Source organism: Pelodiscus sinensis, chromosome 1, assembly GCF_049634645.1.
Source record: "Pelodiscus sinensis isolate JC-2024 chromosome 1, ASM4963464v1, whole genome shotgun sequence".
Lineage (NCBI taxonomy): Eukaryota > Metazoa > Chordata > Testudines > Trionychidae > Pelodiscus > Pelodiscus sinensis.
In genome coordinates, this window is record NC_134711.1 from 216,287,553 (window position 1) to 216,306,823 (window position 19,271).

Below are 19,271 nucleotides of genomic sequence, written 5' to 3' on the forward strand. Positions count from 1 at the left end.
TTTGTTTATAATTGCCTGAGAGAGACAGTGGGTGTGTTGGATGTCTGGAGTGGCTGGCACAACAGGGTTTGCAGGTTTACAACTGCCCCAAATGAACTGCATTTCATTATCAACTGAATTCCAAATTTTGGCCTGAGCAATGGCCTACCTATAGCACTACACAGGCGAGCCCATAGTGGAAGCGTATTCAGGTATTTGATATGTAGGAGCTAACTGGGATGTAATGTCTCAAAGGGGGTAGCCCTGTTAGTCTGTATCTACAAAAACAACTCTGATGGTGACGGGGAATGAGAAACGCAGAAACTCTTGTCAGTGAGTCATTCCTTAACAGTCTGTGCCTAAAATCACCCACCTTGAAAATGGATATGGAATTTGGGTAGTTCAGAGGGATGTTGAAAAGCTCAATGTCAGCAAAGCATTTCAAATCTGAAGTACAATTTCTAAGCTCCAAATTGTTACCATTAATAGCACCTCTCAAGTTTCTGCCACCCACATGGCAGCCAGCATGTCAGGGAAATATTTCAGAGTCTTTTGCCAGCAAACTCTGTCGTTTAATCTTCAGAATAACACTTCACATAAGTTGTTATTCATTATATGGTGTTTTTAAGATGAAAGAGATGAACTGAGGCACACCTGAATGCATGTGCACGTCAAGTTCCAGACTACTGTATACTATAAACATGGAAGTACATGAAAGCAACTCCAATCAATTAACAATGGGAAAACACAGAACACACCCAGAAGTATTCACTCCAAATATACAGAAAATCTTTTATCTGAAAAGAAAGTTAGTTACTCTCTAGCTAGTGGATATGTTTTTCCTGTTCTGTCAAGACCAGTATGTCACTTCCTCCAATTTTATGAAGAAATGTTTTACATAAGTTTCAAAATCAGTGATTCCACTTGAGAAAAATGAGGAAAGAGGCATGTTTACAATCGGAACTTCTGGGCTGGCTTAAGTCACAGATGTCTTCATCACTAGGCTGAGCACTACAGCTAAATAACAAAAAAAGAATGCTGCCTGTAGAAAGCCAATTCTTTGCTCGGGTCATAAACATTGTCAATTTCAAATCCTTCTGTTCTTGTTATCGTTACAAGTAAATTCATAAACTGCAAAACCAAGTGCATCTTAGTTCATGCAAAATGGCTTGAAATATCATAAAATCCAACAGAATTTTTAAAAAATGGAGATCTCAAACTTATGCTCCTAGCTTCATTTTTAGGCACCAAAGTAAGTGAGCTTGATTGACCAAGAAACTGAACATCTGACATCAGTGGGAGCTTCTGGACTCAGAACCTTTGGAAAATTGAATCTAATGTATTTCATTGCCTATACATGAACTACCACTGGTCAAAAAAAATCAGAAACATCCACTGAAAACATGGCCTATTTTTAAGAAAGTGAAAAATCTTCAAGAAAAAATGTTCATCCAAAACTGCTCAAAAAAATTGGGGATTTTTTTTATTTCCTTCCCTGTGCACACACTTAATGCCAAAATGCAAAAAAGAAAAGGGGCTGATGGGAGGAAAAAGGAAGGCAGGGAAACAGAAGGCCACCCAACGTTTTATACAAAACTTGAATTAATGAGAAAAATTTGTTCCTTTTCCCCCCACAGATTCCATTTTAAAAAGTTATCATATTTTGACCAGTCCTAATATGGACTGTAAATGATAAAATTGGTCAAGACTCAAGAGACTAAGGCCAACATTTTTTAAAGGGATACATGCACCCATATTTGAAAAAAAAATTACTTAGTTTCTTGACCAATTTGCACCCCCTTTTCTAAAAAGTTGTATTCAGTCTACAATATGACAGAATATTTTATATACCTGTAGCCTTTGCTTACAGGTGAGAGAGAATCTAAATGCACTGGAATGGGGGGTGGGGGGAGAACTTAAAGATGACTCACTAATAAGCATATCATAGTTGCACTGTGTGGTGCTGTGATCTCATTATCTCTCACAAGTAATGCAAAGTCAGACAAAGATATAATTTATATGAGACACTTCCATGAAACATTACTATTGTAATTAGCATTGCTAATTCTGTAGACCTGTAGTATGAGAGGAATGAGGGTCATGGCCAGTGTTCCCTGTAAACTGAATGCTTGGGCACCTCCCAGAGAGATTAGCTGATTAACAGAGCGTTCACAGCCAGTAGCATGTGTTTCTACTAGCAGTGCACATCTATACATGACTTGGTGCACATAAAATTTATTCCACATCTTGACAGAAAATATTAAAGAGAACATTGGCTATGGCTGCTTTAGATGCTTTCCCCCTTCCCCTGGCAACACCAAGATACTTCCCACTTGAAAAGTTCCCATCATGAAAGTTTTTTTGGGGGAATGGAGAGAGGAGGTAGAAAGAATGTCAATCTGGACTGACCAGTTAATTAATATACTAATCCCCCTGAAGTTCCATCAAACAATTCTTTGCTGCTCCCGGTTAAACAGCTGATCTATGCCAACTCAGGAGTGATGTGTATCGATCTACCACAGATGAGAATCAAGTGCTGGATCTGATTTAAGAGAATTAAAAGCATATTCTATTTAGGGATGTGAACAGGTAATTGGTTACTCTTACCAGGTGATGCTTACAAGGTACTGGTTAACCAGTGCCTGGGAGCAGCCCTCCATCCACGGCCTCTCTCATTGAAAGAATTTAGCATCCTTCCATTTAACGATAAGCTGAATTGTTTTTAACTGTTTAATCATGGATTCCAAGGCCAGAAGGGACTATCTAGTTCAGGGGTGGGCGATAATTTTTGATGAGGGGCCACTCCAAAATTTTGGAAAGTGGTCTCAAGGGCTGCACTTCTCTATGGTGGGAGTGGGGGGTTTGGGATGGAGACTGGGTAGGGCATTGGGGTGCAGGAGAAAGTGTGGGATCTGAGGGAGTTTGGGTAAAGAGGGGGTTGTGACCTGGAGCAGGGGATTAGGGTGCTGGGTCAAGGAGGGAGTAAGGGGTGTAAGAGTGAATGTTGATCTAAGGGAGGGTGTAACAGAAGGTGAAGGGTCTGGGAGGGAATTGTGACCTGGGCAGGATGTGTGCACAGAGGATTTGGGTGGTGACCTAGGGTAAGAGGGGGAGTGGTAACCTGGGGCAGGGAGCTGGGAAGTGGGAAAGGCTGGGGTGCAAGAGGTAGGGAGCTGGGGTGCCCGAGGCAGAGGCTGGCCAGGAGTCCCTTACCTTAGGTAGCTCCTAGCCAGCAGCCCACAGGGACCCCAAGACAGCATCCATCCTTGTGAGGCTCAGGGCTGTGCATCTGTGGGGAGAGGGCGAGAAACTTCACACACTCCCCGGGCCCCAGGCCAATTATTGCAGCTGGGAGAGAAGCCTGGGAGTGGGGGAATGCACGAACGCTCTCACCACCCCCACCAGGGCTGTGCATTGCCTAGAGGGAATCACCAGCTGTTCTGAACAGCTGGCAGCTCCCTCTATACGCCACGCACCCTTGGGGGGAGGATACTTTGCACACTCCCCTACCCCAGGCCAATCAGGACCTCAGGGTAGGGGGAACGCACAAAGTCTCTCACCCCGCCTCTCCCACCAGTGGCACATCTCGCTGTTCAAAATGGCTGGCGGCTCCCTCGAGGCACTGTGTGACCTTGAAAGAGGGAAGCTACCAGCCGTTTTGAACAGCGTCAGGGTCTCAGCAGGGCAGGCTGTGGGCCACATCAAATGACTTGGCGCAGGCTGTATCTTGCCAACCCCGATCTAGTGTGAAGTCCTGCAGAGCCTAGGCTGTAGAAGTTAAATATATCCAGTGTTGGTTTAAAAATTGTCAATGAAGGAGACTCCATTATAAGCCTCCATGAATTGTTCAATGGTTAATTACATCCATCATTAAAAACTTACATCTTATCTCCAGTCAAAATGTATCTATCTTCAACTTCCAAGCAATGAACTGTGTAATATTTTCTTTGCAAGAGTGAACAGCCCACTATTACATATGTGTTCCCCATGTAGGTACTTACACTGTAATCAGGGCAGCTCTTTGCTAAGCTAAACAGTCTGAGCTCTTTGAGTCTATCACTATGAGGCAAGATTTCAAATCAGCCTCATGGCTCTTCTTTCCAATTTATCAACATCCTTCTGGAATTGAGGGCACCAGAACTGGACAGAGTATTCTGGCAGTGATCACATCAGTGCCAAACAGAGGCAACATAACCTTTCTACACCTACTCATAATTCCTCTGTTTATGCACCCCAGTATTGCATTAGCACTATTAGCCACAGCATCACATTGGGACTCATGTTCAGTTGACTACCCACCAGTCATCAGAGAGTCATCAGTTGACCATCTAACTCATATTGCAAGGGTTTTACAAACCCCATTGCAAATTAAATTGATACATTAGATCTTCTGTATACTTCCCATCTCATCTTTAAATTTCACATAATGAAGCAAGAACTGAAAGATTCTGTTCTGAGATGGCACCGAGCATTCTCTCTCTGAGGTGTCTGGTTCTTGATGAGGCTCTATCTGATTGCTATATGTGGGGTCAGGAAGGAATTTTTCCCCAGGTGAGACTGACCGTAACCAAATGGGCTGTCTTCCCTTGTAGTATGTAGGTGCAGGACATTTACTGGGATTATCTGGAAGATTACAATTTCTTTTCCATTGTGAGGGACTTGCTCTCCTCCCATTCTGTGATTGTGGCACATAATAGCCTATCGTCCCATGGGCTGTACTACTTCAGGTCTAATTTTGGTTGTGGGGTTTAGTATGTAAATGTTGGGTACAGAGCCATCCCTAGGGTATGGTAAGTTAGGACAACTGCCTGAGGCCATGTGCTCAGGGGCTGCAGCATCCACCAGCAACACCCTCCACCCCCACCAGAACCTCCCCCTCCTTCTTAGCACCTACCACTTGCCACAGATACGATTTTTTGTGGCATCAGGAGGCGCTGGAGGGGTGGGGGGAAGGGGAGAGAAGCAGTGTACTCAGGGGTAGAAGCGGAACTAAGTGAGGAAGAGACAGGGAGTAGGTGAGGTGGAAGGAGGCAATGTCAGGTGGAGCTGGGAGGGTGAAACTCGGCATCCATGCCAAGGGCCTCTTAGGCATCGCCTGATTGGGTGCTGTTGGTGGCTGTGATCTACAGGAGCTCAAACTATATGATCTGGTGGCCACTTCTGGTCTTAAACTCTAGATTCTGCTGTGTTTCAGTTTAAATTAACACTCTGCAAAATACCAACAGGACAAGGAGGAAGTGAAACATTTCACAGCTCCCACACTATTAAATTAATTAGAGACATTCTTTTCCACGCAAATCCTGTGGAGTAGGTATATACAACTCTGATCTCAGATCTTTCCCAGAGAGCTATTTCTGTGCATTGTTACACCATCATAATTGAATTCACCTGCTGAAATGCTATGGCCTGTGTTGTACGTGTCACATTCGGTGATCATAATGGACCCTTTTTGACCTTTAAAAGCTATAAAACTGGAAGCAAAAAGCCACAGCTCTCTCACCATGGCAGCTATAACACTAATGACATACAAGAGGGTTTCTATAAACAAACCATGCTTTTAAACAAAAGCACACAACAAGTTCAAAGTATCAAATCATTATCCCTTCTCGGAAACTAGGTATAAGAATAATAATTCAAGGTCTATTCGTGGAAGTGGTGCTAGCCAGTCACCCTGCAGACTTCATTCATGTATCATTGAAAACAAAGGCTCAATACTGAGTAGATTCCTGGAACTGAACCAGGGGGCAGTGGTGATGACCTATCACAGACGATCAATGGCTGCACCGAAATCGGAACAAGTTTGAGAGGGCTCAACAACAGTGCAGAGAAGGTAAAAATAGAAAACATCCTTAAAAAATACAGATGAATGAAACCCGGACAGCTGACGTAGAAAAATAGTGGTACATGTCTCAACAGAATGTTTCATATTCAAGGGGGAGATCCTGCTATGTTGAGGGTACAGGTTAAGTCGCTTCATTCATTTTCAGGTTCTTTCTTTCTCTCTTTTCCTCTTTCTCTCTTTCCCATGGCTGGTTAGGCCTTGAGGTTCCATTAATTTATAATCTATTTTTTCGGTATTAATGAAAGAACTACTAGTGACTAAGATAACTACTAATTATTAACTGTAAAAATTATAAAATTAACACTAAATAAGCACGTCTCTCTGAGGTAAAAGCCTGGAGGAGCGAGATGAGTTCCGTCTGCAACCGACGGTAACAACTAAGGAACTGAGGAGGAATTGGGCCGCATGCATGAAGCAAGGGCACAAACAACACAAAGCACCTGGATGGCATGCGCGGCCTGACTGGCTACTGCTACAGAAAACTCTGAGCTCGGTTCTGGGGCAACCCGACACCTGCCCTGGAGCACCCACAGGGACATCACTCAAAGAAGAACTGTAGTGAAGAGAACAGCAGAATTAAAGAAGACCAGGAACGAACAGCAACCAAGCAAATGAAAATAAAGGGCAGAAGTCCAACACCCTGTCTACAAAAGAGATCCAATGGACACATCCTAACATAGCTGTAAAATACATCCATGCTCACAGATAACTATGCTTCAAATCAATAATTCTCTGGCTATCAATTAGTGCAAGATACCTTGACTCCACGTTGGGGTAAAACCTCCATCAACATTAGCTCCATCAGTTGAATAATGGTGTGGGCATATCCAGCCTTAGCACTGCTTGCTACAGTATAAACCAAGGACTGTCCTAGTCCCTGGCCAGTCTATGACAGAGAAAGCAGAGATGGCTTAAACCTCTGCCCAACTATTCCCACCAACCTTTTTCCAAACTGGAAAAGGGAAAATATAGTGCCCATCTATAAAAAGGGAAGTAAGAACAACCCAGGGAACTACAGACCAGTTACTTTAACTTCTGCGCCAGGGAAGATAATGGAGCAAGTAATTAAGGAAATCATCTGTAAACACTTGGAAAGTGGCAAGGTGATAGGGAACAGCCAGCATGGATTTGTAAAGAACAAATCATGTCAAACCAATCTGATAGCTTTCTTTAATAGAATAATGAGCTTTGTGGATAAGGGAAAAGCGGTGGAGGTGGTATACCTAGACTTTAGTAAGGCGTCTCATACTGTCTCACATGATATTCTTAGCAATAAACTAGGTAAATACAACTGAGATAGGGCTGCTATAAGGTGCGTGCATAACCGGCTGGATAACCGTACTCAGAGAATAGTTATTAATGGTTCACAATCCTGATGGAAAGGCATAACAAGTGGGATTCCGCAGGGGTCTGTTTTGGGACCGGTTCTATTCAATATCTTCATCAACGATTTAGATATTGGTATAGAAAGTACGCTTATTAAGTTTGCAGATGAGACCAAGCTGTGAGGGGTTGCGACTAATCTGGACAATAGGGTCATAATTCAAAATGACCTGGACAAATTGGAGGAATGGTCTGAGGTAAATAGGATGAAGTTTAATAAAGACAAATGCAAAGTGCTCCACTTAGGAAGGAACAATCAGTTTCATGCATACAGAATGGGAAGCAACTGTCTGGAAAGGAGTACGGCAGAAAGGAATCTAGGGGTTATAATGGACCACAAGTTGAATATGAGTCAGCAGTGTGATGCCAGTGCAAGAAAGCAAACATGATTCTGGGATGCATTAACAGGTGTGTTGTGAGCAAGACATGAGAAGTCATTCTTCCGCTCTACTCTGCGCTGGTTAGGCCTCAATTGGAGTATGGTGTTCAGTTCTGGGCACCACATTTCAAGAAAGCTGTGGAGAAATTGGAGAGGGTCCAGAGAAGAGCAACGGGAATGATTAAAGGTCTAGAGAACATGACCTATGAAGGAAGACTGAAGGAACTGGGTTTGTTTAGTTTAGAAAAGAGAAGATTGAGGGGGGACATGATAGCAGTTTTCAGGTATCTAAAAGGGTGTCATAAGGAGGAGGGAGAAAACTTGTTCATCTTGGCCTCTGGAGATAGAACAAGAAGCAATGGGCTTAAACTGCAGCAAGGGAGGTTTAGGTTGGACATTAGGAAAAAGTTCCTAACTGTCAGGGTAATCAAACACTGGAATAAATTGCCAAGGGAGGTTGTGGAATCCCCATCTCTGGAGATATTTAAGAGTAGGTTAGATAAATGTCTATCAGGGATGGTCTAGACAGTATTTGGTCCTGCCATGAGGGCAGGGGACTGGACTCGATGACCTCTCGAGGTCCCTTCCAGTCCTACTTTTCTATGAAACACAGCTCAGCCACTCTGAAAGGGTACATCTACACTGCACACTTATTTCGGAATAAGCTATTCCAAAAGAAATACTCTGGAATAGTTTATTTAAAATAGCGCATCTACACTACAGGGAAGCCTCAAAATTAGTCCGGGGCGGGCTCCCCTAATGTGGACGCACTACTTTGATTTAGAGTCCCAGGAAGCACTAGGGAGTAATTACTTTTAATGGCCCTGGGGAGGAGCTATTTCAAAAGAGCGGCAGTGGAGCATCCACACTACAGCTATTTCCAAATAGCAATTTTAGAAGAGGCATTATTCGTTGTGGAATGAGGTTTACAGAAATCGGAATAAGCCGTCCGTTATTTCGAATTTATTTCGAAATAACAAAACTACCGTGTAGATGCTCGCATTGTTATTTCAGAATAACTGCTGTTATTCTGAAATAATGCTGCTGAATGGACACACCAAAGATCTGAGCTTAGAACAGTTCTCCTGAACAATGCATTTCTTGTAGCCATCCTCCTCATAAGAGATTCTAAATGTCCTCATGAGTATTTACAATTCAAATTGTATGTAATTTTGTTCTTTTCTGACTTTGCTCTCTTTCCACTTTAGGTTTTTGTTTTAGATCGACGTATTTTAACAGTTAAGAGTACACTTAGATAAAATTGAAAAGCATTCGGCTTCCTGTCTTCTGGTTTAGAAAAATGAACTTAATCAACATTCTGAGCACACTTCCTCTTTTTGCAATGCAAAGCATCATCAAAACAAATAATAAATTTTCAAGTGGAAAAAAAAGTCAGTTTCACACATGCCGGCAATACTTTCGGGTTTTCAAGCCAGTCTCAGTAATCTGAAGTTCTGTCCAAAGTCCTGGGCAACTGGTTGAATTAAACAGCAGTTCCAGCCTCCTGTCATTAAAAGTTACTGCAGGGCAGGGATGCCTGTATCAGCTTCTGTATCTTTTTCCCCACCTTCAGATGCTCTGCCACAGAGAACTCCAAGAACCAATCAGAGGTCACCAGGAAGTGGTCACAGGAACAGGGAAAAGTTTCTCACCTATTAACCTGAGTGAAAGTATGTGGTGACTAGGTATAAAGAGAGCCAAGAAGGGCATGTCCCCTTTGTCCTCCTACCCCTGGATCTATCTAATCTGGGAGCACAGAGAGCAAGGGATAGGAACAGAAGCCTAGTATGGGAGAGAGACAGACATGGTCAGAAGAAGACGACGATGCAGGTTCCTAGATAAATGAAAGAGGTGGGGAATACCCAGGTATACACAATTTATATGTTTGTGCATGAGGACATAAGGACACAGGATGGATACCAAAGGACATGAACCATATGGGGTGCAATTACAGGATGGCATTTCGGTTCCACTTAAGTTCCTAGGCATATTTTAGAGGTTCCCTTCCCCTACAGTAAGGGTATCAGAGTCCAATTGAGATTTAGAAACTATAGTTATTTGAAAATGCATTGTTGTGGTAATAAAGATCTGCTCACCACATTATAATGAAAACAATTACTCCAAGCATTTGAAAAATCCTTCTCTGACATATACTCAATGATAGCGTATGTCATAAACCAAATACATCGTTAGCCAGAATGGAATTTAAGGAAATGATGTTTTAAAATTGCATGCACATATTTTATTACATGTAGATGCGCATACACTCCCTTATTTAGTATCAATTGTACTGAGCTATTTTAACCATGTGTGTATACAAACTGCCTCAGACTTTTTGCTATGTACTTGTTTATCAAGAGAAATCAAACAGCTCCCATAAGAAATGCGCCTTGTTGATTTTCTTCTCTAGTTCTCAAAAAAAAGCACCAACACAAGAAATGATTCACAATAACACTGAATAACTAACACATAATAAACATTTTTTGTTTCTACAAACCCACTTAAGTAAGCAACGTGTATCCTCCGGAGTCCTTATTCAACCCGAGACCAAAGGAATACTGCACTGTTCAATTATCAATGTCTGTAAACTATTTAAAACATTGTTATATTATGGGACTGGCTGAAGAGTAGCAACTATTTGTAGCTGATTTAAATACTAATCACTCTGAACCCAACTGCATTCCCAAAGGAAGAATCAGCAAACAAAGGTAGCATGTTAATGGCCTGCAGATTTGTGTCTGCTAGATTTCTATATCAAAGCAGAGCTTTATTTAGATAACTACTTTCTTTTTTCTAAACAATTTGGACATTTGATTATTTAAAGACCAGTGGCAGAATAAATAAATTATTTGATAGCTAACTGATGCTACTATCCCATGATATCAAAATAAGAACTATACCATGGCCTCAGAAAAAGTAGTTATTCACGGGGACTGTAAATGAATGCTATGGAACATTACGGCAAAACTTTTTCACTTGAGTTTTGGCTCCATCTAAATCTCAGCTAAGATTTGCACTTTTAAAATGCACAGTAAAGTCCTACAGCTTGCTGGGTCTCAAAGTATTTAGACAATAATTATGCTAGAAATTATTGCACAAGGAAAAGAAGTGAAGGATGAAATCATAAGAGTAGATCAGTGGTCTCCAACCTTTTTACACCCAAGATCACTTTTTAAATGACAGACCAAGTCGAGATCTACCGCCCCGCCCCTTCCTTGAAGCCCCGCCCTCTCTATTCTCCTCTCCATCACTTGCTATCCCCAATCCTTATACTGCTGCTTTAAAAAAAAATTATTCTGTAGGAAGAGGTTTTTCCAACATTTGGCCTGTCTAGACTGGACCAAATGTCAGAAAAAAAACCCTTCTTTTGGAAGCCCCCTTATTCCTTGTGGAAAGAGGAACATAGGGGTGACCGAAAGAGCATGTTTGCTCTTCTACTAAAAAAACGGAGGAATAAACACAACCCTGGATGCAGAAGAGTTTTTCTGGGATATCTCCAGAATCCTGAAAAACTCCTGCAGTTTAGCTGGACCCTCACTGGGTTGAGACAGGATGTGTAGTCTCTGGGGTGGGAATGAGGGATTTGGGTGTAGGAAGGGGTGAGCAGTGCAAGCTCTGGGAGGAAATCTGGATGCAGGAGGAGGTGGAGAAGGGGACACTGGCTCGGGGAGGGGGCTCCAGGCTGGCCAGTGTTGGGGTACTAAGCAAGCCACAGGCTTGTGGATGTGAGGGTGCAGGAATTTGGGTTGGGATATGTGAGGAGCTCAGGGCAGGAGGTTCCAGTGTTTGATAGGCTCAGATCTAGGGTCTGGGGAAGGGCGAATGCAGGAGTGGTTTTGGGCAGATGGGAGCTTGGCCCCAGTTGGGGGTTTGTTGGCCAGGCTTCATTTTTAAATAAAATACTATGTTAAACACAACAAGTTTCTGCATTGTCTTTATTTATGAGAATGGCAGGGAACCTGTCTTGAGTCAGGGGGTCATTGACGCATAGAAAAGTCATTTGGGAGCAGGGGACGCAGTACTGGGGAGGAGCAGGGAACAGGGTGCCAGTGGGGACAGGGGAGAGGGGGCAGGGTGCTAGAAGGACAGGTTTCTGCAGCAGGGGACAGGGTGCTGGGGGGGGACAGGGTTCTGCAGAGGGGAGCAGGGTGCCAGAGGGAACTGGTTTCTGCAGGGGGGGCAGGGTGCCGGGGAACAGGTTTCTGCAGGGGGGACAGGTTTCTGCAGCAGGGCGGGGGGCCAAGGGAGAGTGAACAGGGGGCCAGGAGGGCGGGGGACAGGTTTGGGGCAGGAGAAAGGGAACAAGGTTGGGGGCAGGGAGTTCCCTACAGCAGGACCGCAGGGCAGCTGGGCTGGAGCAAAGAGAAGTGGCTTCTCTTCACTCCAGCCCGGCTGCTCTGTGCTCAGCCCAGGGAGGCTGCGCCTCGCTGAAAGCCACAGCCAGCTGGCCAGGGTGTTTCAGCCCTCCCAACCTCCCAGCTCCCACCATTCCGCGCAGCTACTCACCTGTGTTGTTGCTCGGTGAGTAGCTGCTCCTCAAATGAGGAAATCAAATTTAAATGTACTGCACAGGCACACAGTTCAGAGAGGGCTCAAGAGCGACTCTTAGAGTCCCTGAGATCGACCAGTAGATCGTGATCTACGGGTTGGTGACCACGGGAGTAGATCATTTCAGATCTGTGAACTGCTCAGAAATGGCAGATACCAAATGCTTTCTGGGTGGACCCCTCTTTCATCAACAGAACTTACTTTATAGGTCAGAGGAATGTCATTTTAGAAATAGATTTCTCTATATCAAATTTAAAAAGCTATTTTCTGCTTTGATTCACTCTCCTTGCAGAAAGAGTTATTCTTTGACAGCACACACCAAATAATCAAAGGAAAAAATGTGATGTAAACCCAGATTATAGCCATCGGCTGTGTCTACACTGGCACCCTTTTCCGTAAAAGGGATGCTAATGAGACACTTTGGAATTGCAAATGCCGCGGGGGATTTAATTATCCCCCGCGGCATTTGCATAAACATGGCTGCCGCTTTTTTCCGGCTCGGGGTTTTGCCGGAGAAAAGCGCCAGTCTAGACGGGATCTTGCGAAAAATAAACCCTTTTCCGGAAGATCCCTTATTCCTACTTTCGCAATCTACTGGTCGATCTCAGGGACTCTAAGAGTAGGACTTTCAAGTAGGAATAAGGGATCTTCCGGAAAAGGGTTTATTTTCCACAAGATCCCGTCTAGACTGGCACTTTTCTCCGGCAAAACCCCGAGCCGGAAAAAAGCGGCAGCCATGTTCAAGCAAATGCCGCGGGGGATATTTAAATCTCCCGTGGCATTTGCAATTCCGAAGTGTCTCATTAGCATCCCTTTTACGGAAAAGGCTGCCAATGTAGACACAGCCATCCAGTTTCTTCTCCAAGCTAATTCCCATAGATATTAGGAGCAAATACCATAATTAAACAGAGACAAATGTGACCCAATGCTACACTTGGTTGTTGAATGCAAAGGCCTCCCGTTTTTGTTCACACAGAACATTGGTTGTTTGCTTAAACTAAATAGTCATTTTGACACACACAGGATAGAGTATTAGAAACTTATGCTTTAGGGAAAGGTTAATGATGCTTGACAAAGGATACATAAAAACTTAAAACAGCAAATAGTCTAGCAGCGCCTTAAAGACTAACAACACATGTAGATGGTATATGAGCTTTCATGGGTACAACCCACTTCTTCATATGAATACATAGTAAGCAAACAAAAAAGTTCTTGGTGGGTCAGTGTCTACAGTCAGTAAGTGAAACACAATTTGCAGGTAAAGAATTTTTTTTTCCTTTCAATGATCAAGTCCTGGGATTTGTGTAAACATTCTCCCCAAAAAGAGATGAGGCTAGGATAAGAGAAAGCGGAACTTACATGAAATATGTGCCTTAGTTTAAAAAAAAAAGACTCTGATTATTTTGAACTCTTGTATAGAAAGCATGCAATGAGGATTTATAGCAATCTGAATAATTTAGACTTTCATTTATGTTTCTAGCTCTATGGCTGTGAGTCTGTGGGGAAAAAAACCTTCCAACATACAGAATATGAACATGCCCTGAAAATGCAGACACCATCAACTGGGTATGACCTGGGTAAGAGACAAATCCAGACTCCAAATGAACACCCAGGCTGTGATCTGAGGAGTTCTTCAGGAGTTTAAGTTTTTTTTTTCTTCCCAGGTCACCCTAGAGCTACTACTTCATTCAGCCTCATGGACAGAGTGCCATCCATGTTGCTTGCACGTGACGGAAGTGGGGAAAGGAAAGGAAAGGAAAGGAAAGGAAAGGAAAGGAAAGGAAAGGAAAGGAAAGGAAAGGAAAGGAAAGGAAAGGAAAGAACTGACTGGAGAGTAACAGCCTTGCAGCCAAATGCCCACCACACAATCATAGGCAGGGCGTACCTAGGACTTGTCTGTATAGCTTGCAAATGAAAAAACACCTGTAACACCTAGGGATATTAGATATAATGTAATTGAATAGTGGTGTAACCACATAAAATCTTAATGGTTACATGACTATTAGATAGACCACGGAGTTGGGGCAAGCAGCCAGTGTGCTCCCAGCCCCACTCCTAGGGTGCCCCTCTTGCCAGCCTCATGCTGCTGCCTCTCTATCAGAGGAAACAGCACAGGGTGGCAGGCAGGAGATAGTCCGCCAGGGGACCCAGTTTCCCCATGTAGACCAGCTGCCTCTGATATAGAGGCAGCAGTGCAGCGTAGCAGCAGACCCTGTCCACAGAGGTCCGAGTTAGGGATGTTGAAGTCTAGTCGACTATAGTTGAAGACTAGTCGATAATCTGTCGACTAGTCGGTTTCCCCGCCCCCCGCTGCCTCTATGAGATAGAGGCAGCAAAGGGGGGGGAAGGGGTACTTCCAAGTGGCAGCGCCGCACAGCCAGAGGTAGCAAAGTGGGGGAGAGTGCGTATAGTCAATAAGATTAACCAATAAGCCCAGGCTTATCGGTTAATTGTATAGTCGACTACATGTTGACATCCCTAGTAATACCTCATGAGGGAGAAAGGAGGTTGCCTTTATGAGAGCGGTGACCTGTGACTATTCACCCCAACACCATGTTAACACTGCACCTCTGCCTATATTAGGATATTTTAATTAAAAAAAAAACTTCTAATATTCCAGACAGATCAGAACTTCCATAGATTCTGCAAAATAAGCTAACAACCACACTATTTAATGTGCCTAGACATTCTTTAGACAGAGTAGAAAATGATACATAGCAGCTATGCTCTGCTGTCTTTATAGATTTTATAGATGCCGAATAAGCAGATCATCTAGAGCATGGAAGGCTGATACAATACACTCTAATGAGAAATCTTTTCCAGCAGAGTAGCCAGTGCAGGATCAAGTTAAAGGAGACTGATATGATTTATATCATAGTACAAACAATTTTTATTTATTTATTAGTCCTGGTGCTGTACAAATTTTGGTAGAACTCCCTGAACCTGTTATTCATAGTTATAAGTTATTGCACCATCTGTTAAGGTAATAGATTCAACTGCTATGCTAATTTCTTCCATCCCCACAAGAAAGCCTTTTTTAATCTAAAAGTAAAGGCTGTTCAACTTCATTTCCTATCAATGCTATCTCCAGAAACCAAGAATCACCATTTAAGGCAACATTAATAGTCAAGTCAATCTAAATGCATGTGCTGAATCACCCAATCACCGTAATATTCTCTTTGGCTCTACAACAATGCAGTTTTCCCTACTAACACAGAACCATCCACAATGCACATGATTAGTGAGCTTGTCTTATATTTTTACAAGATTTGTTTAAATCAGGAAAGGCTGATTCATCATATCTGAAATGGTTTATAGGAAAACATCAGTTTTCAATATTTTTCTGCAATAGTCAAGACAGCTATGTTCATTTTAAGGATCAACATAAAAATGTTCAGAATTTAAGCTATTTTACAGTACATACATAAAAAGCTAAAAATCGACACATTTCCAGTGACTTGACTGGATTTTTTCCAGATTTTTGATTAATGTTTTTTTTCAGATTTGACTTTTTATCCTAATTCAGGATGGGAAGGTTTTTTTTTTTTAAATCTAAAAAAATCCTGCAGGATGAAAAAACTGCTTCCCACCCTGCTCCTCATAAAACCAATTCCTCAAAAATCACATTCACATGTGCAACTATTGCACCCAATATAGACATTATTGTCACAATGCCAGGGCAAGCCTGCCCTCTCCCTTTCCTCCTTCCTGAATTAAAAGCTGAAGCTGGAAAATAATTTTGTTAGCAACACTCCAAGCTCATTGGACCTTCACCCTAAATGATGCCTGCACAGTATTTCATCTCGTAGGAGACTCTGTGAATGATCCTTTGGAAGAACAAGTAACATATTTATGCATAAAAATGTGAATCTTATAAGTCTCTTGCAAAATAACACAGTGAATCATTGCTGCTGCTCTTTAAACAAATTTAGGCTTTGGCTACACTGCCAACCGAACAATGCAACTTTTGTTATTCACAAATGCTTAATACCCCTACCCTCCCCCAACCCCTTCAAGGCAAAAGTTTTGCCATGGCAAGTGGCAATGTAAATGGCTTCTTGTCAGCAGGAGTGCTCCCCTGTCAACACTGCAAACCTCGCTCATAGGCAGTAGAAATATTTTGTCAGCAAAAGTGCTGACAAGCACTGTTTACACTGTATGACTTTTAGTGACATGGCCATGTCACTAAAAGCTGTGGAGTGTAGACAAAGCCTCAGTCTGTCCCTTTGCTTTGAAAAGCAGAGCCGGGCAGCATCTGGCCCTCCGGCTGTACATCATGAGCTTACCTTTTCACTGTAAGCTTTAGTGTCTTGTGTGAACCTTTCACCAGACAGATAGCCTCTTGTCTGAAGCCGGAGATCCCCACGTCATTGATGCTGACAATTTCATCTCCAGCCAGTAACTTTTCAACAGCTGCAGCTTTGCTCCCTTCTTCAATCTGAAGAGAAAGCAATGCAGAAAGGCAGAAGAACGGAGAATAAATTACTTGATCTTTTAAAAAAATATGAAAACATTCATGTTGTGTACTGGTACTACATAACAACTGGTAACTCGTAACACACTAAGGAAGTTAAAATGCAAAAAAAAAAATCTTTGTTTGAAAATATTCAGAACTAAAGTATTGACAAAGAAATAAGCATGATGAGAGAGAGGGAGGGCATGCCCACGTTACTGGTGCTACAGCAGCATAGCAGTAGCTACGTACCTGCAGCCCTATAGTACAGATACCTCCTATAGCAATGGAAGAGGTTTTTTTCATCTAATATACATCCTCCCAAGCAAAGGTAGTGATACAGGTAAGTCAATCTAACTTTAAAACATAGACCACACTAGAGAAAAAGAGAGGAAGGAAGGGATACCTGTGCAGAAGTTTGCAATGCTACAATTTAGTGCCTGAAAAAGTTTGTTTGGTGTAGCTATGGTACTCAGAGGCCTAAAAAACTCACACACCTGAAGGCTCCAGTTAAACCCACCTGGCCCCAAAATAGGTGCATATATATCAGAAGAATTCTTCTGTCTGTCTAGCTATTACTGCTTGGGGAGGTGGCTGTCTTAAATGTATGGAAAAGCCCCTTTCATTGCTGTAGGAAGCATCTATACTATGGCGTAATGGAAGCCTTCGCTAAAGTGCCTGTGGTATAGCTATGCCCTTGGTGTGAAGGTCAAGGGTGCCTCTGATTAGGGATTTAAGAAAGTAGTCAAATTGAGCACTTGATTACTTGCTTCCCCCTCCACCTAAGAAGCTGGTTCCCTCCAGCACCGTCTCTGTGGTGCTGCCTTTCCCACCCTCCCCCCGCCGCCTCTACCATCTAGCAGTGCTGCCTTCCCCCCAACCTTGCCTCTAACAGAGGCAGTAGCCTCTGCCTGACATGGGCAGAGGCTGCTCCAGCAGCAGCCTCTGTCCGTGGGGGTCCCAATGGGGAGTTGGGATCCCCCGCAGACAGGGGCTGATGCCGCGAAGCAGCCCTTGTCTGCGACCAGTCCCGGCCGCTTCAACCAAGGGGGGCTGCCGGAGCAGCCTCAGTTCACAGTGGCAGAGGCCCGTTCACATTTAAAATGTAGAGGCGCAGTGCTCCCAGACTGGTGTGAGCCAGGACTGCTCCCTGGCTCTGCATTTTAAATGTAGTAAGAGCCCAGCTACCCCCACTGCGGCTCTGCAGAGCAGTTCCCCTTATCGACTAATCGTGTAGTTGATACAAATTATATCAACTACACAATTAGCCAAATAACCACTCTAACATCCTTATCTCTGATCTTGAGTTTGATAGTCTCACCTCCGCTCAATGCTTTCCCCAATATACTTAACCATGCTTGTACTTTAAGCCTTGGACAAGCCCTTTAAAACCTAGATTTCCAGATGAACTGATACTACCACTATCCCCATTACATTCCACCTAAGAGATGTTTGACATTCTGTGGTAACCACAATATTGTGAAACCAGTTGTGTCTGGGAAATTTAATCGATCACATATATACATTTAACAGATTTCCAGGGTTGGTAGAAGGTACTTCCTTTAAGAAAACAAACATGTTACAATGCTTGATAGAATTACACAGCAGTTCTGGCTGGGAGGAGAGAGTGAAGTGTGAGAACCAGTAAGGAATGGCAGAATGTGCCACATGCCCATGTAAGATGACGATTTGTGGTGGATGTCAATGGAAGGGATGTACTGCTATTCCTAGCGCCTTTTCTTGATTACAGAAAATGTTACTAGTAAAATTTTACTCTAACTATTCACAATATTTAAATGAATAGAAAAGAGGATAAAATAACTGGAGTTGTTATGAGGTGTATCAATACTAATTACACACATTGTTAATCTAAAAAAACACAACAAGAGCTTGATTTGCTGAGCACTAGCAGCTCCCATTGATTTCAATGATAGTTGTGGGTGCTCAGCTCTTCTGCAAATCAGACACTTTGCTTCCTTATCTTCTTCCTTTCTCATTTATGAAAAAAACTCCATCACCACCCAACATTCTAGGGATAATTTGACTCTCATTCACTCCCATGCCATATCCAAATCTTGTCACTTCTTCCTCAATTCCTAAATCTGACATTTTCTTTCCATTCTCAAAACGAAATCTTTCATTCAGGTCCTCATTATATCCCAACTTTACATTCCATATCCCCTCTGGCCTCCCCTTCAGTCCACACAAAATGTAACCACTCAAGCCTATTCCTTGCATGATCATGTCAGTCTCCTCTTAGAATCCAACTCTCCTTCAGTTCATCGTCTCCTATCACACCAGATTTAACACTGATCATGTCACCTTCAAAAACTTGGCGTAAAATCCTCCTCCTTCCTGCTTCTCCATTTTTGCCAGGCTTTGTCTCATGCCTCCACCATCCAAACAGCTTCTGCTCTTCCAGTTTCATCTGCTTCTTGCACAATCATCTCCAGGTTTTTACCATACAGTTCCCTATGCCTGGTACCACTGTCCTAAGTCTATCTGCAGGGCACCAACCTGCCACTCTTTAGGCCCTCTTGAAAACTCAGGACTAATGGCAGCAATTCTGGGCCCCAGGTCTGAACAGACAATAGTAGGCCCCTGTGCACACACAAGTTGCACCTGCACAGATGAGTTCCACCTAACATTCGGGTGGTGCTGCGCCTGAGTTGGCTGGTGCCCAGACG

The 19,271-nt window shown here is 43.1% G+C and overlaps 1 protein-coding gene across 4 annotated transcripts in view; it reads right to left on the reverse strand.

The window, feature by feature from the left end:
• The window catches only part of SHROOM2 (shroom family member 2), a 185,208-nt gene that overhangs the window by 93,572 nt on the left and 72,365 nt on the right, over positions 1 to 19,271 (reverse strand). For all 4 annotated transcript variants that reach the window (XM_006120196.3, XM_006120195.3, XM_006120197.3 and 1 more), the window contains exon 2: positions 16,418 to 16,569. In XM_006120196.3, the coding sequence (XP_006120258.2) occupies positions 16,418 to 16,569 (152 nt within the window). The remainder of the gene's footprint in view (positions 1 to 16,417; positions 16,570 to 19,271) is intronic.